At 46.2% G+C, this 23,413-nt stretch overlaps 1 protein-coding gene across 1 annotated transcript in view; it reads right to left on the reverse strand.

The window, feature by feature from the left end:
- Positions 1 to 23,303, reverse strand: part of PRKCH (protein kinase C, eta) — a 119,719-nt gene extending 96,416 nt beyond the window's left edge. Inside the window, exon 1 of the mRNA XM_010584159.1 lies at positions 22,944 to 23,303. Coding sequence (XP_010582461.1) covers positions 22,944 to 23,303 — 360 coding nt within the window. The remainder of the gene's footprint in view (positions 1 to 22,943) is intronic.
- Positions 23,304 to 23,413: the final 110 nt, after the last annotated feature.

Below are 23,413 nucleotides of genomic sequence, written 5' to 3' on the forward strand. Positions count from 1 at the left end.
TAGCCAACTAGGAGAGGAAAGAGCGCTTATCGGTGTAGTAAAGCCTTTAATCGCCACTCTCTTCTAGTTCAAGGAAAAGGAAGACAGCACGTGCCTCCGTAGCACAAAGGCTCGATAAGATCAACTGTTGGAGCTCAGGAACCCCCTTTGTATCTGTAAGAACAACACAGGATTTTGGCCCAGAGCTAAGCATACACTTTAACTTCTGTTGAACTTCACAGCCGTACCTAAGAGAAAACAAGCGCTGGAGGATTTTGGCAAGCGAGCTGGAAATGAGCAGGTAAGGACTGACGAGTTCAGCCGCGGTTTCGTTACGCTTCCATCGTGAGACGCAACACTTTGGCAGCGAGGCTGAACGCAGGACCGAGGAGGACTCCGCTCCTAATTCAAACCACTCGCAGGGTGCCCCATGCCTGAACTTGCCGAGATGGCGCAGCTCCACGTGACTTCAAAGGGAGCTGCAAGGGATCGGTTTCCCACAAGGAGGGGCCCCAGCCAACCACCTCATACACCTTCTCCAGAAAAGGACTGTACCAACATCATTCCCAACAGCTAGGCAGGTGTTATTAACGCCCCTTCTCTGCGTTACAAAAAAAGGTAGTTCGGGAGTGAACGAGGGAACAGATGCAGGGGGACTCAAACAGGGCTCCTTAATCATCTGCCTTCACACATATAGTAAAACTGGTCGCGCGTGACTCAGCAATGGAAGAGGTTTGGAAAACAAATTCAGAGGGAGGGTAATCTCTCAGGCAACATATCAACACCCAGCTGAAGCATCCACTGAACTCGAAGAGCAGGTATAGTCAGTCGGCCTCTGAGAGAGCCCGGCATGCCTCTGTGAAAAACTCGCTGCGGATGGGAAGAGGCAGATCCGAAGGGTGGCTGCCTGCCTGCGAGTCGCTCGCTCTCCAAAACGGAGACGAGGTGGACCTCCAGGATGAAGAGACATCTTCAACGTTGCATCTGGCATGAGCATTAATTCTTGCAAACGCAACTTCAAAAGGCTTTTTCCTCCCTTCCCCACAACAGATAATCCAGTCTGGGAAGCCTGATCTGAAGCACGCTGAAATCAGTGGGAATCTTTTTATTGTCTTTGGATCAGACACAAAAGACGACTGCATTTACCCTGGAGCCCAGAACATCCTTTCTCCCATTGCTGCTCCGTCCTTTCTTCCCCACAGGCACAATTAGTAAGCATCCTAGAAGTGCAACCTTTTTCTAAGCCATGTCAATGCTGACGTGGCTTCAAAAACAGAACAAGCCAGACACTTGCAGTGAATAAAGCAAATATAAAAGCAACCTGGGGACTTAATTAGGCTTAATTAAACAAGTAGCTATATCTTTCGACTTCCTACACAATTTTTAAATTTAATTAACAGAACTGCATATATAATCAGTCATTTGTAGAGGCAATTCCCAAGGCTCTGTTCAGTCAGAAGAGCTGAAAGTCTGGGTTAGGCTAAAGCTGGTTTTTCACATGCCTCTAGTTATTTCTTTCAATTTTTCTTGTTTAAGCTCCTAACAGATCATGCTTATGGAATGTCACATCTTTCTGTATTTTAATAAGGTAGCACCTCCACCTGAGCATGCCTTTGTTGGACAGGTCAAGTAGCAATTTTCTCAACCAAATACACGGTGTCTGGATTAATCAGTCCCTCTTGTATGTTTCGAGGCTGACAGACACCTGTCTATCAAGTCAAGAACCTTGGAAAAATCCTTAGGGCTCTCTAGTACAAAGGGGATTTTGCATTTCCAGACCGACAGATTAAAGTATTTTTCCTACAAATGCACAGCATGCAATTTTTAAGATTCAAATCAGTGTGCCTAAAAAAAACCAAAATGGGGTGCCAAGCACCTTCTCATTCCTGCAAAGGCTGGCAGATGCTTAGGGCAGTAATTTCCACCGCAGGTGCCAAGGGCAGACTTGGACAGTTTCTCAGTGACCCACGACAAGCTCCATGCAGGGGAGGCCCCAGGAGATGCTGTTTGGTGAACAGCAGCGACCCCAGCTCTTGTTCCACCTGAGCTTTGAATCTGGTGCTGCCCAACAGCAGCATCTCCCTGCTCCCACCACGATTTAATTTTGATGCCAGGTCTCAAACAAAGAGCGAGCACAGGGTGACACAGTGCTGCAGAAAGGCTGCCAATCCCACCTCTAACTGGTAGGTCCATGCACCGTGCTGAATTCACAGAGTGTCGAAGCCCTCGCAGCTCACCGATTCCAGCTGCAGCAGATGCACGATTAGACCTGGAGATGACACCTGGTCCGTTGGGGGTCAGCCTGGCCATCCCCTGTTAGGGGACGAAGGCTCGAAACTTCTGCCTCCTGCGAGTGACGATAACTGTCAAAGTTTCAGGGGGAAAAAGAAACCTTTCCAACATCTATTACTGCTGTATGTTTAACACTCTGGAGGTTAACCCACAAATGGGTGGAAAGTTAGTCTCTCTCATAACTCCTATAACCAGTTATTCCAGCTATTAGTGTAATATTGTCATTCTAACTTTTTGTTCCAGGACAGCTGTTTGAATTATTACTTTTGCTTTCAGTCAAGCTGCATAATTATAAGCTGTGTGCCAGCCATGAGCAATCATGCATAACTAATGAGTCTTAGCCAATCCTGGACTCTTTAATCAATTTTAGTCTGGTTTCATCCAAGAGACTACCCACCTCAACAGGAGATTCACTCAGGTAGGAAGAGGAAGGGCTGCAACAAGATTTATCTATCCTGTGAAAATTCTTGCCAAGAAAACCTGTTTGAAGGGCTACAAATAAAATATAGATAAAAAAGGAGGTTTCCAATCTTAAGAAAAAAAAAAAATTTCAAAAGCATGAGCCAAAGCCTGCTCCTACTAGAGTTACACCAACTTCTATGACTTTTGAGAAATCCCACTTCTAAAGCAATGAATGATTTATGAGTAATAGTTGCAGGTGACTGCTCTTTAGTATATTTTAAAAAAATTGTAGGCTTAAAAAGTTAAAATGAGAGAGAGACACACACACACAATTGGTTAAGGGACTGTTATATTTTTGTTCTCTTTATATTTTTAAGGAGAAAAACAACTACTCCTCTCTGGAGGGATTTCTGATCTCTTTTTCCTGAGTTATGTGGCAGGAGAGGAAATCCAATTGCCCGTTTATCAGTCCCACAGTACTGAAGTTTCTCAAAGACCGGGCATTGACCCCAGCAGTACCACCACTGAGTAAGAAGCTGTTCCTTCAGAAATTTCAGTGAAACTCAAAATGCAATGGGGGATGGAGGAGAGTCTAAGAGTCCCATGCACACACGGGAGTCTGCAATAGAGGAGGGCTCTCATCCACAACCCCAAGACAAGCCTGGGGCTAGAAACGACTAGGGCCGAGAAGAAAACACGAAAGATGACCAGACCCTAGCAGCGAGGGTCCAATTTCTGAGGGTGCAGACCATGCCGAGCACGGGACAACTCTGCAAACTGCCCACAAACAGCAAAGCCGGCACTGAAAACTCCTGCCTCAGAGCCTTCCCCTCTCGATTCGACGGGGCGGTTGGTGTCCCCCCTCCCCAGCGGGGCCCGTGGCTGAGGGGAGGACGGTGGTCTCACACGCTGCTGCCAGCAGCTCTCGAAGCGGGGCGCGCAGCCCGAGCTCACCGCGAGCTGCCGCGGCCCGAGAGATCCTGTACGGCCCCACGGGGGCAAGCTGGTGAAGCAGCGCTACTGGCATACGAGAGCCCTGGAAAGACAAGGTCTCCCCTTTTGGGGGAAAGTCTTGGGGAACGGATAGGAGCGAGGCGGCGAAAAGCCTGCTCTGGACCAACCTCGCGCCTGCGAGACGTCAAGTCGCGGGCGATTCCGCTCCGCTTTCGCACCCGGCCAACGAATGGCATCTCGTTTGCAGGCGGTGGCCGGGGGAGATGCCGGGCAGCGAGCAAAGGCTGCTCCGTGCCTCCCCGAACGGGCTCGGCCACCCAGCTGACCGCAGAGCGCAGGGGCAGGACGCCACTTCCCGGGCGGCCTCTCGATGCCTTCGTGCCGCCTCCCCCGGCTCCCTCCCGCAGCCGCTACGACCATCGCCCACGCGAAACCACAATCGCGTGGGCAGGATGTGTTCTGCCTTTCCCTACCACACGCACATACAAGCGGAGCTTTAGCTCTGCTGCGCACGAATTATTAAATGTACATCTCGCTTTGTGACACCACGCCAAATACCATCGCGTCCAGTCCATCACTGGATTCTCCTCCCAACTCCTCTTGCCTTCCTCCTGCAGCTTTTTTTTATTTCTTTTTTATTTTTTTTTTTTAAGGCATGGCAGGGAAATCACAGATTACTTTCATTTCCTAACAGGCAGACACTAACATCAGTGCAGGACCACTAAATTAAAGGATGGCAAATGCAGGGCTTCATTTTCAGCTGTTTGAACACTTGATTACAGCAAATACGCCCATGCACACATTTGGTAGCTGGTATTGGGCTATCGGTTTGCATATGCAATGTATAGAAACCTGCCTGCAAACACCTATATATGCAATTGTAGGTAAAAGAGGCTGAAAATGGGACAGGGTCTCTGCTCTTGAGAGGCTTACGAGCTTTGACAAACAAACAAACAAAAATCTTCTATTTCCATTCAATGAACAGTAACAACAGGTCAATAAACCTCAACAATCAGTTATTACCGACAAAACAAAAATCTTTCAACAGCTATAGAGCCCTGGGACGCCACTTTAACTATTACACTCTGGACCCATGAGTTGCGAAGGGATGATGCCGACAGCTCATGTTTTACTTCTCTCACTGAGTACACAATGCAGGAAATGACGTTTTCTATCTCCAAGTTCTGGAGATGATCAACAAATTTGTTTTCTGTCACCTATATTAACTCAATATAACTTGGCAGAAAAACCAGGAAGTTGTGCCGCCAGTTTTGCTGTTTACAGTAATAAATAAATAAATCACTGATGGGTGCCAAGCAGGCAAGTTGGTGGTGGCACTTCCCGTTTGGAAACGCTCCAAGGGCCATAGCAATGAGTTGGTGAGCAGAGTTTCCTCAAAGTAAAACACTGACATAGCTGAGCTTAAGACTGATGCAACGTCCCCCGACAAGAAAAGGGCAGGTGAGTGCTAGCGAGGGAGCGAGCCCAGGTAGCCCATGTACCAGCCAGCACACACCAGAGACCTGGGTTTTGCCCATAGGGGAACAGAACAGGCACCAGGCAGAAATACAGAAGGAGAAACAAAAACATTGGGCAGAGAAGCAATAACAACGCTCTCGGTCTTGAGGAGAAGTCTTCCAAGGCACGGCATTCACCTGCAGTTTTAATTAACCTTATTAAAAAAATCTTGGCAGGCTTGTGAATCATTCATGACTTTACATTAAGCAGCAAAGTCTGCATCGTGATCTGAGATTCTGAGTTCAAGGCACTCTTGTTGGTCAGCCAAGGATCGTCACCACACAGCTACAGCAGGAAAGCGCCGTGTAACTTAGGGGAAATCCACTGGGTTGTACAATGTCAGATAGGGCCCTCAATATCCTGTTCGTGGATGCAACCCAAGGAATTGTAGACCCCTAAACCAGTTGCAATACTCAGCAAAGAACCCCTTTGCAGTTGTCTCACCAGCACCTTGCTCATTTACATACTTGCGTTGTTCTCCAGTATTCAGTGCTGGAAAATATCTTCCTGTTATTCATAGGTTTTATTGCATAATCTTAAACTTCTGTGAAATTCTTCTCATTTGAGTCTCCATTAGGTGCGTCACTATTTCTAAAATATCTTCCTACTACATATAATTCATTTGGTGTACTGCTGCTTTTCCATTTTTGTCCAATAGCTCCTTCTTCTTTCTCAAACCAGGCCACAGCTGATGAGATCATGAACCATTAAAATGCATTAGTCCTCCAGATATAATCCATCAAATTTCTCAACACCCCAGGTAGAAAGGTGAAAGGTCACAACTTTCTGCTACTCCAACCATTTCTGCCAGAGACTCACTTTTGAAGAGCCAAATCCCATCTTTTTAATAACAGTTTAAAAGTTAGGTCCTGGTGGTATAGCAAAAGGCAATCTGCTGGAAAAGTCCAGCTATTTATGGTGCTTGATCACTATTAAGGGGTGCTGTAAAATTAAAAAAAGGATCCCGGAGTGAGATGTAATAAGCATCTCGACGCCTGCAGCTTGATGGCAGCTGGGGTTCCATGATACAGAGATTCAAATGCAAACCAAAAACTCTGCAGAGGGCTTCGTTTGCAGGCACCTGCCCGCTTCTTCCCTTTAACACTGAGCATCTAAAAGATCTGTACTTAGCGGAGGGCCTCGCAATAGCCAACACTACGCTGCTCGGTTGGCAAGTGTTTTGTGTGCTGTACAAGGGGCCAACAGGTATCTGTCCTGATCATCGCTCACCTATCTCAGCCTGACTTCCAGAGCTGCTGTAGCAGTACACCTGGGATAGCTGGAACAGTCCTACCATCCATGTTTTGGTAAGGGAACCTCCATGCCAGGCCCACAGTCCTTGCTTTCACCCAGAAAAGCTTCCCACGCAGGCTGCCTTTTTACAACCCTGGCATCACACTCCTACAGCGGTGGTGATGTATCTCTCCTAAAGGCAACGTGATGTATGAAAGAAGCTGCATATATGAGATCATACACATCACCTTTTCAACCAAAGCCTGCAAAGCCCCTCGGGGTGCTGAGGAAACCTTACACCATCAATTTTATAGATAAGGAAAGCAATATATGGGGATGGCAGGAGCAGAACCAGAAACAGTGCTTGTGGACTTCAAAAGCCCGACCTAGCATACTGCATGGCAGCCACACCACCTTGGAAAAGGGCAAGGAAGACTCTGCAGTACCCGTGAAAGCAATGCATGCCTGGACTGAACAGCAGTCCAGATGTCAAGAAGAGTCAACTGCTCCACAGCGCCAGAACCCATCACTCTTTTCAGTGACTATAAAGCCTTGCACTAAGTGTTTTGGGGGGGGAGGAGCAACACACACCACCACCCCCATCAGTATCACGATGAATTAATTTATGTGCAAAATCAAGTTATTAGCAGTATTTCTGACAAAATATAAGATTTCAAATGACATAACTCAGTGGCATGCCAGTCTTTAGAACTACAGCTCCCATCATGGATATCCCTATTTAAAGCCTTAGCTGCATTACTCATCCTTAGTGAGGATACGAAAAAGGAGGGATTCATTCCAACAACTGTCGCAGCCCAGATCCTGGCATGGGCTGTAACACCACGGAGAAGCCTAAGCACTGCTCCGACCATTCTTTCCAGATCTTGAATTAATCACAGTGACTTCTTTCTTCCTCCTCTCACTTCCTCACCTAGCACTTTTTTTAACACTGAAACTATGAAGGACTAACATTTATATCCAGCCAGTATTAATACACCACATCTCTTCTCACACTCCATGTTGCAAGATGATCTGTCAAATGATTTGAGATGGAAGGATGAAAAGCAAACTATCAAATGTAGGTGGTGCCTCACAGGAAAGAATCTGCTTGGGGCACAGCGAAAGATGAAGAAGAAGGTTAAAGGTACTTTAGCCCACACGCTAACCCCTGTCCCATTCCCTGCCAACAGCTTATGGGGTTGTTTAACATCCCTGGCACACACATCCCAGAACATCATGTAAAAGCAGTAGCAGTTTCTGGCCGCACAGCCAATTAGATGTTTCTAAAGGTACAAAAAAAAGGAGTGCCAAGGCATGCGCTCCCCCAGCATTCCTGAAGGTATGATGCTTGCTCCTGCTGTCCAGATGTTACCGCTCACGTCTCCGCTCTAATCCCACAAGGTCCAGCACTGGGAGTCACAGTCAAGTCTTCACGCAGCAAAAAGAATGTAGGTTGGGATCCAGTACGCAGCTGACAACACCCAGACAGGACATGCCATTGCCAACATTTGCTTCGCCAAGTTAGATCATATCCTATTTGTGTAGTGGTTTTTGTTTGTGGGTTTGTTTTTCTGTTTGGGCTTTGGGTTGTTTTGGGTTTTTTGTTTGGTCTTTGGGGGGGGGGGGGAGTACAATAAAAATATTTCTGTAAAACAGCAGTTAAAAAAAAGGCATATAGGTGACGTTCTTCATAGTGAAGGACCCTGGGTTGTGTATTTGTACAGAAAGGACTGGGGTGTGTGGGGGGGGAAGTCCCAAAATCCTGAAGCCAAGCACTGCAATAACAGACCGTCCAAGACAAGCAATTTTTAGTTCCATCAACTCTGTGATTACAGTTTTCCTCATCTACCTCATGAGAGAGATGATCTCACTACCCACTTGTGACCATAAAGTCATAGCTGTGACTCCAGCAATTGAGTTGAGACGGGAAGGAGCTGAAAAGCGTCGGCCTCCAGCCTTCTCCGGCCACTGGATGGGTGACAAGGTGACATGTCACTGGGACATGCTGTTCAGCTGATCCAGCCATCTGCCTCCATCTGAAGGAGGTGGCACTTCTGGGGTTTGCATGCAACTGCAAGCCGACAGGCAGCTTGCTGGCATCTACCAACAGCATATTGTCACGCATTTCCCCTTTTTAATAATTCTTTTTCCCTTTCCAAAGCATGGTTTCAAGATGAGGAAGCACTTCTCAACCAACGTGACCAAGATGTACCTTGGATTTAAAAAAAAGAGGGGGTGCGGGGGACACGACGACCCAGAAACTGTCTGCAGAAGAAAAGGTCAGAACATGGTTAGAGTGGGTTTGCTCACATGTCAATCGAGAAACTGATGCTGACCACATTTCCCATCCGAAGCTCAACATCACCTGCAAATCTGCAGATAAACGTTGTTCTCTTCAAACAGAGCTTTTGCTGGGGATCACTGCAACTCCGAGCACATGGCAATCCTAGGTAAGCCAGGAGCAGGACAGGCTCCATCACATGGCCATCATATTTAGGACAACTGCTGTCATGTGCCCTCCTTGATAAATATTTAGTTTCTTTGTGAATGGAAGGCCTGGCATTTTATCTGTGACACAGCCAGTGTTGCATGTGCTTTATATTACAAACACACATGCTTTCAACTCCAGCCCACTAGCTAATACATTTAAAAGTATAAATACCCTTCTGGAGAAAAGTACTTCCCTACCTGGGTGGCACTGCTAATGTGGACCTTATGCTTCTCCTCCCACTGACAAACAGCCCTTGGTGAGGGGGGACATACTACCTTGAGTCCCAAAGCATAATTTTATTCGCCCCTGGAAAAGTCACATCAATTTTAGTCTTATAACCTTAATCAGAGAGCCTTCACCAGCTGAGGACAGAAATCCCTTGGACAGCATTTATATTCTTTCAAAATAAAATCAAATAAATTCCCTTCTTTAAGGTTTACCAAGCCCTGTAATATAAAGCTGAGAAGCCAGTCAAACAGTTCCTCTCTTCTGTACAAGCAGGATGCTCAGTAATGACCTTGGGGGGAAGAAAATGAAAGAGATACAGTCCCTCTAATAACTGCCATACATCCAATGAAGTGAACCATTACAAATGCAGTCCCCTAAGAAAGATAATAAAACACCTAATGCTATTCAACTCCTAACAGGCATGACAGCATGACACTGAAAGAGCCCTAGATAAGATTACAGCAGCAAAGAGCTGGATCCTAAACTAGCTGCATTGGAGCTGCTGACTAGATCCTTGCCACCGCTGCACCATGAGTTTTGGCTTTTTATGAATCTAAAAGATTCCTCTTGCAACCCAGCAGCACTTGAAAGACTTCTCGGACATTACCACACACAGTAACATGAAGCACTGAGATGGTTTCGGATACTGAGATAGAAAGTCTGAACAAGTAATGACCCACTGGAAAATTCATAGCAAGAGATGGAAAGATCTGGTACTCTTCAAACACCTACATGTTCTAACTGTGGCTTTGAAGCAAGCCACAACACTGCCTATTGTAAAGAGCACCGTTCCTGTGGAAACGGTTGCTTAATGTTGTTAGTGATGGAGTAACAATAAATATTAGAGGTGCACAGAATTTTGCAACTACCCATTTACTGGCTATATATATATATATATTTAAAAGAAAAAAAAAAAGAGGGCCTGTTCTTATCGTTGACAGTGAAAAAAAATTATCAGAGTATTTTTGAGAGTATTATTGTGCAGCTGAAGTAACTAAAAAAAAAACCCCAAACCCACATTTCTCTGCAAATAAAATTTCGTATGCCCAGGACTATTAACATAAGGAGACTGTTTAGTCAACCTAGAAGTGAACCACAAAACTTGTACTGAGAAAATGTTGACGAGCATTTTCGAGGTCAGGAAGATTCTTTCATAACACTCTTTCAGGAGCCAAGCACAGGGGCACCAAAGGTTGTTTAAAACCAGCAAGCCTCAGTTACTCTTTTCTCACCTAATGTTCATGTTCAAAACAGGAACAGGCACTTCCAAAATGTTACTAAAATAAGAAGTGGCATTGCTTAAAAACAATGAGTACTGCATATCCATTGCTGAGGCAAGTCTCTTTGCAGTAAGCTTATTTATATATAGAAATAAATCCACTGACCTCGTATTAATCACAAACACTCCTTTCCCTATGACAAAGGGAAATGACAAACTTGCAAGGACACATCAGAAGCCTTCTGAGATTGCATCCACATAAGCCAAAACATGTGATGACTTGAATGATCATTGCTTCTCTTCAAAGAAATCCACCCAGACCCTACAATTTTATTCTTGACAAAATCAGAAGGGTTCAATTCTAAAATGAACCATCCAATGATTTTGAATATTCTAAGGTTCTTCTAAAATTCTGGAGTTATAAAGTTCTTAACTCTAAGAGTTTTACCCAACAAAGTGGTAACCAGAGGGAACACAACCAGTCAGAGGAATTTCTCCTCATTACAAGCGGCACTAAGCAAGAACTGAAATGAGTGTGCGTTGTGTTCTGTCTGTCCCACAACACACACGCATTCGCAGGCATTTCTATCTACCCTGCGAGCATTAACATCCTGCGCTCCTGCAGATGTGCAGCCACACGCAGCAACTGCTCACCCAAGACAAGCTAAAAGACACGGCTTTCAGCACCCCTTCGGGGGAGCTTGGGTAACCTCGGAGCCGGGTTTTGTACGCGTCCAACAGTGGCTGTAGTGAACTGCTGGGAAGAGCATAGGGGTGATTATGAACTGATAAATCACTAAGCCAGTTCTTCAGCAGATGCAAAATGAAGGGAAAAGCCATCTCGGTATCAAGCTTTGATCAAAATCGGATTACTGTCCCCAGCCTCCCCAAAGCTTCCCCCCACCCTTTTCTTCCGGCCGTCACCACTGCTCTGCAAAGGCAGCAGAACGGACGCTGCTTTCGCATGACTCCAAAACCACAGTTCACAGCCCACCAAGTTACTCATTCGGCCTTTGACTGATGGTTTATTTAGCAAGCTCAGCTATGAAATGGGGTAGGCGAGAAGCAGAGACACGAGCAGGAAGCACTCTACCTCTCTTGCTGCACAGCAACTACCCATGGGGCAGAGGAGGACAAAAATCTGCTGGGTATCCTCCTAGGTCTGTCCTGCACAAGCTGCCAGAGCTCACAGGTCACAAACCTGCTGAAAAAAGTGCTCCACTGTGGTTAAACACAAAACCCATTCCTAATCTGGATGACTTTGTAAGCATTCACCCAAATGAAAAGGGTTTCATCCATACTAGCCCATGAACGTCTTTTGCCTACAAGGGGCCGAAAACCATTCCGTGACGATGTGCCTGAATTTTTGATGCTTTATTCCTGAGCCTGCCAGACACTCCAGAATCCAAGAGTTTGCTCTCCATTACACCACCGTCACTCCAAGATGATGACAAGCCCTAAGGATTTGGGTACGGTGAGTCCTGGCCTGCAGAGACAGCACCCTAACAGTAATTGCGGGGGTCACACTGTCCTTCAGGTAGAGCTAGAGATCTTAGCCTCAACCTGTAGAGATCTGGAACATGCAAGAGAAACCATATCTGCTTCCGTAACATTGCTGCCCGTTTCTATTGTCTGTGTCATACCCCTTTTGTCCCTCAAGGGGAAAGAGCAAGGCCCTAGTGTCTGGGCTCACTAACGCAGCTCTAGAACTTGCTCCTTTCTTGGACATGAGCACAATGAACTTGATGCTCTTCCTAGGCTCACGCCAAAAACCATTCAGCAAGATTTTGCACAGGAAAAGTGCAACATGTTCCCTCCTAGAATTAAGAAGATGGGGAAAAACTCTATCATCTTTATTGGCAAGACAGGCTAAATGTTACTTGAGCTAATTATTTGAAAATGTGGTCAAAATGAGTTACTATCATTAAGTACTGACAGGCTTATTATAATAGGGGCTAATTTTTGAGAGGAAGGTGGCTTATCCTAGCACAGCTGGGTTTCTACCCAGTTTTGCTCCACTTCAAACAAAGAACAGCTTAGTTGCTCATATAGTAGCTACTAAACCACCACAATTACATCCCACTATATTAAGGAACACCTAATAAACAAGCATTTTTTCTTAGCGTAGGTCTGTAACCTGCCACATCGCGAGTCCCTTGCAGAAACAAGAGGCTGATACTTCTACGAAAGGAAACTGACTGGAGGGTCATTTCCAACAATCTCCAACAAATCACACGCACACACCCCCCATAAGCCAGTCTTGTGAGAGTACCCAAAGCTCCTACACTGGACTTTTTACTAAGTAAACAGATAATGAAGTGATAGGTGTGGGGCTCCATCTTGCAAACCGATTATCAACAGCAATACTCACACAAAGCCCTATTAGGGGATGGAGGATCACCCTACACATTTGACACCACTGTAGCTTTTGTATTAAATAGTGTGTTCCAACTGAGTAGCTTTGACAAGAAATCCCACCATGGATTTGGACTGCACAGGAACATTTTCCTCACATAGTTATATTTTCCTCCAGGCTCAGGAGCAAAGTGCCTTACAGAATAAATTTTCATTGCATATATTAATGTTAGATGCCTCAGTCTGTGAATGACCTAGATAATAAACTCATTGCACGGAAGCCAATTCCCTCCTCTTTCTTAGAGCTCCGTGAGCACTCACTGTGCTCAATAAATAATGTACAACCCAGCCATCATTATAAAGCCTTGTTGCATGCAAGAAGGAGGAAAGAAATGTGTCCAGTTCTTCTCCAGATTAGACCGGTGCAAAGCTGGCAGCCTAACTCCATTGATGCCACTGGGAATGCACCAACGTAAACCTGGCAAGCAAAAGCAGAGGCAAGCACCAGGCTCCTATTCTGCTGAAATCTCACAGAGGACACAGGCAAACTTTTTTACAGAGTGACATTTTAAAACAAATAAGAAAGGAGGAAGACAACTTCCACATCAGTGTTATTAAAATTAGATGCCAGAAAAAAGTGATGTATGGAGAGCAGCTTCTCATGGAGTGTGCCAGAGTTTACATGCACAGGAGGGATAAGAATTGGGCCCCGCTGCACGAAAGGTTTCTCCCTCTCTTCAGATTTAAAGCATTTAAATTTTAAAAGAATTAAAGGATACAAGCTAGGAGAAAACATTCAGTAAATCAATCCCCAGATTTCACCACTTAGAACAACATATTTTTTCCTTTGCTCTTCAACCCTGGGCAAAAACCAACAAGCTATATGGCCTTGTTTACCAAGGAAAATAAATGCAGGACAAAGTAGGAATTCAAACAGGATAAACTAGTCTTTCATTAGTTGTTCTTGATCTAGACAGCCTTCGTTATTCTGAAGGAACTTAGCCCAGAATTGAATACATTTAGTACAGGATGAGCACACTGACCAGTCTAAGTGGAGAGAATCACTCTAGAAACTAACTCACACATAGACAAGCCAACCCCAATGCTATCAGAGACAGCATTTATTTGCAACTATTTTGCCAGATAAAAGCATTTAGGAGTACAGACATCCCATGCTGATTTTTACTGTCATAGTAGAACTGTCACCCTCTTTCCTATCCAGACCGTAGAGCCAGCCAGCTCCAACAAACTGACACAACCCTAAATGATCTTTCTGACAGTCCACATCTCTCTCTGACTCATACGTACAGCACTTGGCATAGTTATGACTGGTCCCTATTTGAACCTGTTACAGCATCTGTAAAACTGTGAATGACAGCAAATATTTTCTGTCCAAAAAGCAATAAAAGGATTACCAAACTAAGACCCCATTGCTACCGTAGGAGGTTTAAGATACTAAAGCAAGTGGAGAGGTATATGAAGGCTTTAATTTACAAGTGATGTCTTGCTTACATGACAGAGTAAAATTAAATTTACTCAAGAGAAAAATACAAATTACAGTACTTTGCTAAAATGGAGAATAATGACAAAGAGCTAAGAAAAAAAACGTACGAAACAAGCAAAGGAAAAACAGAAACCACAGAGCAGGCAGAGAGAGGGCTAGAAACCAGAAGTGCTGTAGGAAGGTATGAGCTGCTTTTTCAGACCAAATCAGACCAGCTGACAAGTCAAAATCCTGCCTCTGAGGACGGCTGATACTAAACATATGAGACAAAGGCAGGAAAAACATCTCAGTGTTCAGATATGGAACTGCCATCTCAAACCTCTCCTCAGCCCCTAGATGCACATTGTCAGACTGTCAGTATAATTCTTACTATTCGGTGTAATGTCCTGGGACAGCACAGATACGCAGCCTGTTTCTCACATCCTCTCCCTCACTCGCCTCCATCTGAGAGGTTACAGGGCTGTGCTGATCTGTCAAGTGATTGCACACTGCAAATTATTTTATCAATTTATTTTTTTTAAAAAGCACAGCAGACATGCAATACTCATACACCAAATCACATGTTTAGAAATATGTCTTGCATGGATGTATTTTCCTCCTCTCTTTCTTTTGACAGAAATATCCCTACTGCAATAAAAAGTTTAAAAAAAAAAAAAGTCAAAAAAATTCCACTAAGGCCTATGCAGCATTGTCACGTTGGTTAAAAAAAATGGAATAAATAACCTATCTCCCATCTCACAAACTTAAGTCAGCTACCAAAGCTGCCCAACTTTTGTTTCTGCACCAGTACTTCATCTCCTCTCTGTTCAACAGCCAGGAGACCCCTCCTGGAAGGAGTCTGGAGAGCTGCCACCGTATCACTGATACAAATACAATCAACTCACTCGTGAAACTCAATACTTACGAAACTTGGCAGGTGAACACCAAGAAAAAGTCTTTATGTAACATCATCTACAGGTTCACACTCCCCTCCCTCCTGCCCTGCCAACATTTTTTTTGTATTGCCAAAGCTCATGGGTAACTACAGTCATAGCATCATGCTCTTACTCCAGTGCAAGCTATGCCGACCCAAAGGACAGGTCTACACCGTATAATGGAACACAGAAAAATCCCCATCCAGCGACAAGGAGGGCCAGCGGACAAGCTGAAATCTTATCCCAAACCTGAAGTTCCAAACACCCTGTGTCTGTGCAGCCCAGGGCTGCCATCCTTCCCAGGCTGGGCTTCACTGGTTTGCAAGGTGTCACTCAGAGGAGACAACCCTGGATGTGACATCCATCTGTCACACAGGCAAGACACAGGCATCCCCTGTCTGCAGCAGATGCAACTCTCCATCCCGAGGGCGGCATCCCTCCATCAGGACATGGATCACCGGTGGGCTAAAGAGCACGAGGTTTTCTGGGGATGCCGTGGGTCCCACAAGGAAGACAGTGGCTGAAAACAAGCTGGTGGCTGCCAGAGCAACTCTTCTGCCTGCCACCTGCCCCACATCCGAGGAGCCCTAGGGAAGAGCAAAGCAGGGAATGGGCCGTCAGCTGGTAAAACTGCTCTGGCAGGCCTGTGGGATAGATCTGGTCATCGATTAGATGCCTCTGGTCTAGCGTAACAAGGGCAGAAGGGCACACAAGGCCTCGCAAGGGCAGTGAAAAAGCAATTTTTTCCATCACCTTGGGCCCGGCACAGATGCTGAGATCTTAGCGCTGAATATCGGTAGCGCCAGAATTGCTGAGGAACACTTGCTCTCACGCAGCATCGCGCTAACGCAACGAAACCTGGCGTACATCTGTTCATGGTGCTGGCTTTCAAAATAAAGCAGGATGGTTTCCTCAGCAATTGCCTTCCCCGAGCGATGAGAACCTCTCATAATATCAAAGAATAAAAAATGTCATTGGCATTGCAGAAATTTAAGTAATTTGTCTGGCATACCCTAAGTAGCTTAGTAACACTAATTGGATGCTTCAGGATGCACTTTGTTTTAGACATACATTTGCTATCTTTGATATAATTATAAAGCAAGTCTTTCCCTCACAACCAGCCAGGGCTTCTTGTACCAGCACAATCAAGGGCATGGCTTGGGAGAGGAACAACGCCTGGCGAGCTCCACCAGGACACGACGCCAGGTTAGTTATCCAGGACTCCAGCCTTGTTCAGTGCACGGCCCCACAAATAACACAGGGGTGGAATAAGCAATCAGAACAAAGATTCTCACTGTCTCCAGAAGAAATTAAGTCTGCAGCACGGTTTGACATATATTAACTGCGTGCCTAAATAGGCTGAGATTTCGGAGGCAAGAAGGTGCGATGCCTGATCCAGAACACATTACAAAAGCTGCCAGCAACTCGTTTTACTTGCTAACTCCTCTTTTCGCCTTTTTTCTCCATGGTTACACAAAAGGTCCCCGATTTCTTGATTGTATTAGCAAAGCACAATAGCTACAATCAAGCCTAAAACATCAAAGGAGCTTTAATAGTTTGCAAAGAAAGGGTGGGAGTCTTATTCACTTCAGTAAGGGATATGCTTTCATGTTGAGTTACACTGTAAATCAGTAGACTTTCTAATGTCATTTCAATAGCTTAAACGGCCCCCTCGACAATCTCTTCTGCAGGGTCTATTGCCTATAAGCTCAAAACGGCCAGAAACCCAATCGTTACTCAGAAACCACTCCTAACAGAAAGCCTCGGACAGCCTGGATGAAATGCAGAAAGACCCGTGGTAAAGGCCAAGTTAGAAGATGAAGGGAGCGAGGCGAGGCCGGTGGGGCGCAGAGAGCAGGGCTGGGGCAGAGCTTCCTGGGGTGCTGGGCTCGCTCGTGCTGCGGTCGCCCCGCGGGCCCCCCCGCCTCCTCCTCCTCCTCCTCCTCCTCCTCCGCACACAGCCTCTCTGAAAAGAGCAGCCCCCGGGCCGGGGGCACGGGTCTGCAAGCCCCCTCAGGAGCTGCTTCTGCCACGACTGACGCTGCCGAAGGAGACACGGGCATCAGCCCTCGGCCTGCCGCCTCTCCCTCTCACCAGGCCTTGCAGGTAATTCAGCGGCAACGCCACCGGCTGAGCAATGGGCAGCAGCAGAAACAGAAAGCTAACACCGAAATAAAAGCAACCCCATCAGTAAGGGCTTCGACAAACAGCTCCAGAAAACCTCGTGTGACCGTGCGAGCTGGGGCCTCTCCCAGCCGCCCGCTCCACCCCACGCCGAGAAGCTGCCACCAGGCCGCAGAGCCGGAGTTTCGGCGAGCGGGCTGGCAGGCAAAGGCAGCGTGGGCCGACAAAACCTACGTGCCCACCGCGTCGTGGAGAGGGAGGGCCTGGGTGCCTTTCAGCGGGGTTTGGGTCGAGCTTTCGGCTCAGCGGCTGCTCGCAGCTGGGGAAAGCCACGCGGCGATACTTGCACAGCCTATCCCAGCCAAACTGCCCTGGGTGGGAAAGCGTGCTCCTCTCCCGCACGCCTCTCCGGCGTTCCCCGAGCCCTTCCCGACTCCAACAGCATCAAAGGAACAGCTCTCAAGACACAGCTGTGGAAAACCAGACTAAGGAACACACTAGAAAGTCGGTACCGCAGCGGGACCGGGCACCCAGCCGCATGCAGGACAGCCAAACTCACGTCCTGCTGCACCCAGTTCAAAGCCAGCGCCTGAACTCCAGTCCCACAGACCCCGACCGGCATCCCAGTGGCTCCGACCACTGGAAGCTGGCTCTTCTCATTCTTTGACCAAATCTTTCCAGCCTAACGCACTCTCAAGCAAAATGCCTATGTTCTCCAAGGATGCTCACAGTTGCCCGACAGGCTGTTTATTGGGGAGGAGCTCATGGGTGAGTGAGAAATTGGCTCCTAATTAGCTCAACTTCTGATGCTGAAACAGGGCAGTAAGCGTGCAGCTCTTCGTGACAGTCAGCCCTAGTCGTTCTCATCTGCCTTGATCAGTAAAACTGTTATTAGCATCACACGCCCCAGGATTATTTAATACCTGACAAAGCGCAACAATTTTTCCTTTATTTATTTATTACAGCCTTTGTTTTAGGCTGCAGGGCACTCTCAGGTAGCCTTGGTGCACGGGACTCTGCTGGCATTTTGAAGGGTTTGTTCGTAGGGCCTAAGGACAGCTGTATGCTAAAGGAAAAGAAACAGAAGCCGAAGTTCTAGTAGCTTTCAAAAACCATCTTACCTTCTGCACTGGGTGTTTCTCTCCACTATTCCCATTCAACATAACAAATGCACATCAGTAATAATAATTACAGAAACAACTTAAAACTTACCAGAAAATAGGGAAGGAGTTTACTCAATCCTAGTTTGCAATTAACGTGCAGCGTGACTTTCACACGGATCAGAAATCTGCACTACGTATACAGTTGTCGTGCATGGAAACAGAAATCATATGGACAGATTGCTACTGCTCTTTATCTCTCAGCCTGCTGCTGACCTACGGAAGGAGACACTATTTACTCCCGCTCTACAAGCTGCAGTCCATCTCTGCAGGCGGGCACAGGCTGATGCAGGCACAAAATACTGCATCGCAAAATCCTGTCAACAGCTATAAAGTATTTTTGGCTTCCTGATGCAAGTTTTGCCCGCTTGGAGAACACTCTGCAGGGAAGCAGGAGTCAAAACAAGAAGCAACCATATCATATTTGACCTGCAGCGCCCTGGCTCCCTGCCATGGTCATAATGCTCTGGGGAAGAAGTTGCATTCTCCTTTAACTCTTCAATTTAATGTTCAATAAATACAGTTGCATATAAACATGGGTAAAACACAGTTCTTTCTGCCTTCAGACAGAAAAAATCATAGCAAAGGATACAGGTGAAAGAGCTCAAGTTAAGGAATGCATGAGAATTATTTGTCTTAATCTCTTCCTGCACACATGAGCAAATGGTAACAAACTCATCAGGAAGTTGCAATTGGCTCATTAATCTTATAGTCCATCTGTTATCTAATTTCCTTCAGTATACTCTGATAAGTTGCTACTTCAAGATCAAGGTTGAATTTTAACTCCTTGTTAAAGTCCTAGAAATTATGACATCTCTACATAGGGACTAACAATTTTTACAGTCGTAATTAAATAATTTCCTAGTAACAATGCAATTCAGCATCTGTAAATAGCATTTCCCCAAGCTCAAAAATTACTTCAGCTACTACATAAAACTCATAGGAATAATCCTATGTATTGTAAACATCTCCCCTTTCAGTTACAACTCAGTACTCCAAATTATTTATGTTGTTTCACTGACATATGACTGCTTCCCGTACTGCACTCAGAGACAGTTAAAGAGGAGATACTACCTTTTAAAGAGGCATATGCCAAGTAAAAAGATCTTAGCACATGCTAGTGCAAAATTAGATGCTTTAAAAGACAAGTTTCAACCCTGATGTAAATCATAACATAACAGCTTTCGGATAGCAGCCAGCTTAATTCTCCACTGCGTTGCACCGGGCAGGGTCATGAGCACCTGTGTAAAATGCTACCATTCAGGTTTGCACAATTTCACACCCACACAGGAAAATGCCTACCAGAAAAAACATGGTACCAGAGAGATCGCTCCCGGTTTTAACTACATTAAAGCATGCTGAAGGCAAAATGGCATTTAACTGACAATATTAAAAAAAACTACTGCTCTGCAATTTGACAAGTAAATATAAGAAATGGGAAACAGAGAGAAGGATCTTCAGGTTAATAAGCTCTTACAGATTTATCTGTGTAAAATTAGTCAAATGTGTTTAATAACTAATACACAAATTAAAAGATATCCAGACCATGGTAATGTGTTTACTAGAAAGACTTCAGAAAACAATCAAAATGGTTAGAAGAAAAAGGGTCAGTTTTGAAGAGTCTCTGGAACATGGATTTTAACGCAAACCATGAACAGAGAACTCTGTCCTAGTACCCAGTGGGATGACTCAGGTGTATAAGCATTACTGATGAGACAGTTCATGTCCATACACTTACTCATCTGCATAAGTGTTTGGGGTCATAATTGCAGCGATGTACCTGCAAGTCATCTGGGAAGCACCAATGCTTACACACCAACTGCTCCTACTTGCCTCTCACTGACACTTCCTACAGTTCTCACAAGAGGTGGTGACCAATGTTACAACTAATCACGTTTTTTCAGCAGGAGAAAATCCATGTTTATAAACAGAGCAGCATGAGCCTGAGAGCTCATGCCAAAATTTTCAGGCCAACGTGTTTGCTGAGGGACTGTCCCAGGTTATCCCCAGCAGCTTGGCTCTCCAGAGGAGAGCTCAGGGAGCAGAGGCAGCCAGCAGAGCAGAGGCAGTTTGGCTGTTATCAATCCAAGGAGCATTTGGAGTTTACCAATATATTGTTGTCCTTGTCTCTGAAAAGCGAACGTAAAAATTCTGTTTCAAATCAAAATGAAAAATCACGCACAGCCAAGTCAGTGTAAGCCAGGTTAAACTTTGAGGATTCACCAATCTTCCCCTCACTCCATTCACTCCTTCCTTGCCTACATGTGCTTTTGCTTTGGGGATGGAAAAAGGGCAGTGTGAAGGATTTCAGAGTGGAGGTGTTGCAAATCATCTTCAAATCCCTTGTGGTGTCTTATATCGTGCCAGCAGTTCATGGACCTTGGGTTAGTACAAACCAGCATTTCCTATCCTTCTGATTACACAAAACCCCACAACAGCCTCGCTGGATTTATCAACACATATTAAATTATCAGGGCAAGATGCTGTTCCCTGTCATCATGTGATCCCAGCTGCACGCTATGCGAGATGCTAACGAAGCAAGTCAAAAGGGAGGGGAGAGGAGAAAGGGAACAGAAGATGAACACTTGCTCACTCCCCACTAAATCCACCCCAGCTGTAATTTTTAGACATTAACTGAAAAGTTAGAGCAGCAGCTCCTAGCCTCTGTCTACACGCCCAGATATAACATCAGTTTACATCATTCTAGTTAAAAAACTCACTGATTTTCCACCCCTTTGCACCCATCAACTCACAGGTACAGGAGTTCATAAAACATGTGCCTATCCAGCAGGGATAAGAAACTTTGCCCTCACCAAAGACCAAACAAGCATTTCAGGCTACAGACTGCATCTGTCCTAAAAATCAGCACTGCAGGATGGATGAAAGGAAAAGAAACAGTGGGCCCCTGGACATGCATGCATCCACACCAGAGGCAATATTATTATAGATATTTTAGTAATGTAAATAAGGCCACCACCTTTGCAACAGAGCAGTCCAATCCCACATGTAGCCAGACCCAGTGTGACCGGGACTCCAGCCTCCCGAGAGGATAGGGCCTCTCTCAACAGCAAAGAGGAAACACCCCCAGCAAATTAAACAAAGAAAACCCTCAAAACTACAGCTCTCTATCCTGAGCTCACTCCTTTGCCCTGGCCCACAGGGGTTCGTTCTATTTAAAACTCTTTTAGCACAAGTCCCAGGAGCAGTTTCTCTCCAGCAGCACAACTAGCCTGGGAAGATGGGCATGCACCCACCGAGCAAACCCCTGTGAATTCTGCTCTGGCTGTGCTGTCAGGAGCAATATCTGAGCCAACTCGTTTGAGGCTAGCCTGGATCCCTCTGCCTGACACAAAATCACATCAGTGACTGTCTGGGAGAAACCACCTTTAGTGCATGAACCTCAAGCCTATCCGTAGGGTACCTAAGTACACCATAAGAAGAAAAAAAAAAAAAAATAGGACCAACATACACCTATTAATCAATCCTGCAACTGGTATTTCTCTGTAATCACCCGAGAGGTGTAGCATCACACCTCAGTCTCAGATACCGGCTGAGAACAGAAAGCAGCGTATTCTCCCCAGCGATACGATCGAGATGCCTATCTGTTCTCTACAGTGTCAGCTCTCTTTCCTCTACGTCTGATTTTATTGTGGTGGTTACCTGACCACGCGTGCTGAACTTCCTGGCCTCAAAAAGTTAATAGCTACCTTAACCTTGGAAACTCTCAGCTCTTCTGCACCTTCTCTCCCCAGAAGAAATACCTTTTTTTTTTTCTCCTTTTCTAACCTAACACAAGCAAATTCAGACTACTGTCTGGATCAATACAGTCACTTCTTCCTTTACAGTAGTGGAAGCAAAGGCACAATTTTAGAGCCTGTGCTATTACTTTCACTTACCATTAGGACTAAGACACAAATGAGGTTCTCTGGGCCAGATGCAAGTGACATCTCCTTGGAAATAACCTAGAATTAGCTGTAAATGAAACTGTGTTCAACCAGCACAGCGGTGTACATAACACACACAAGACTAGTCCTGCCGTTCTGTTAAGAAGTCAAAGAAATTTGCATGCACACATCAAACAATTGTGCAAGCATGTGTAGATCTGAGCAGAAATACATCCAACCCCAGGTATCCGAGTTTCCAAGTATATCTCTGCGTGCTAAGCAAAAAAAGAAAGGTGCACGATTGTGTCAGTCTGCAGGTGTACTGTGCCGGTTATGCACTACAAGCCTTCTTTCTGCTAGTCTACAAAGAGAAGAGACTTCACAGCCCTCAGCTACGGGGTCTTAACTCTCAAGCTATGACAGCTGAGACTTTTTGTTCTCACGGTCGCAATGTGCAGCAGCTGAAAGAGCAGTCTAAATAGCAGTCTAAGCAAACCTAAAGCACGGGGGGGCACAAACAGATGCACGAAGGGACACCTGCGTGAACGCAGACGCGCGCACCGGGCTGCGCGCATCCGCAGCACAGGCGTGCGAGGACAAGCCCCGGCTCCGCGAGTACCCTTCGAGCGCCTTCATTCATTCAGAGGGGAGCCCAGCTCCAGCTTCACCTGGAGACAGGTACTCACCCAGCCTTCGAAGCCGTCGCTGGGGCCTGCGGAGCGCAGGAGGTCCTGGAAGTGCAAGGTGCAGTTGGCCACGAAGTCGTCGTAGCCGATGGGGGTGTCGTGGAAGACGGACAGCTCGATCTGATGGCCGTCGGTAACCGTGGCGGAGAACTCCTCGTTGTAGGTGGGTTTGTTGGTCTTCTGCTTGGTGCTGGTCTGCCCGACGCGCACCTGGTCCACGCTGACGGTGACATAGGGGTCCAAGAGCTGGTAGCCCTTGCGGAAAAGCGAGTGCCGGAGGGACCAGCGGGTGGGCTGCAGGCCCACCGCCTCCCCGATCCGCACCTTCAGGTACCCGTTGAACTTCATGGCTCCGGACATGGCCGCCCCCCCGCGGCGCCCGGCAGCCCGGAGGAGAGCCGGACCCCTCTCCCGCGGAGCCGGGCCGGTAGCCAGCCCCGCCGCGCCTCTTCAGGGGGCCGGCCGGCGGC

This window comes from Haliaeetus leucocephalus, unplaced genomic scaffold, assembly GCF_000737465.1.
Source record: "Haliaeetus leucocephalus isolate CR32 unplaced genomic scaffold, Haliaeetus_leucocephalus-4.0 Scaffold944, whole genome shotgun sequence".
Taxonomy (NCBI): Eukaryota; Metazoa; Chordata; class Aves; order Accipitriformes; family Accipitridae; genus Haliaeetus; species Haliaeetus leucocephalus.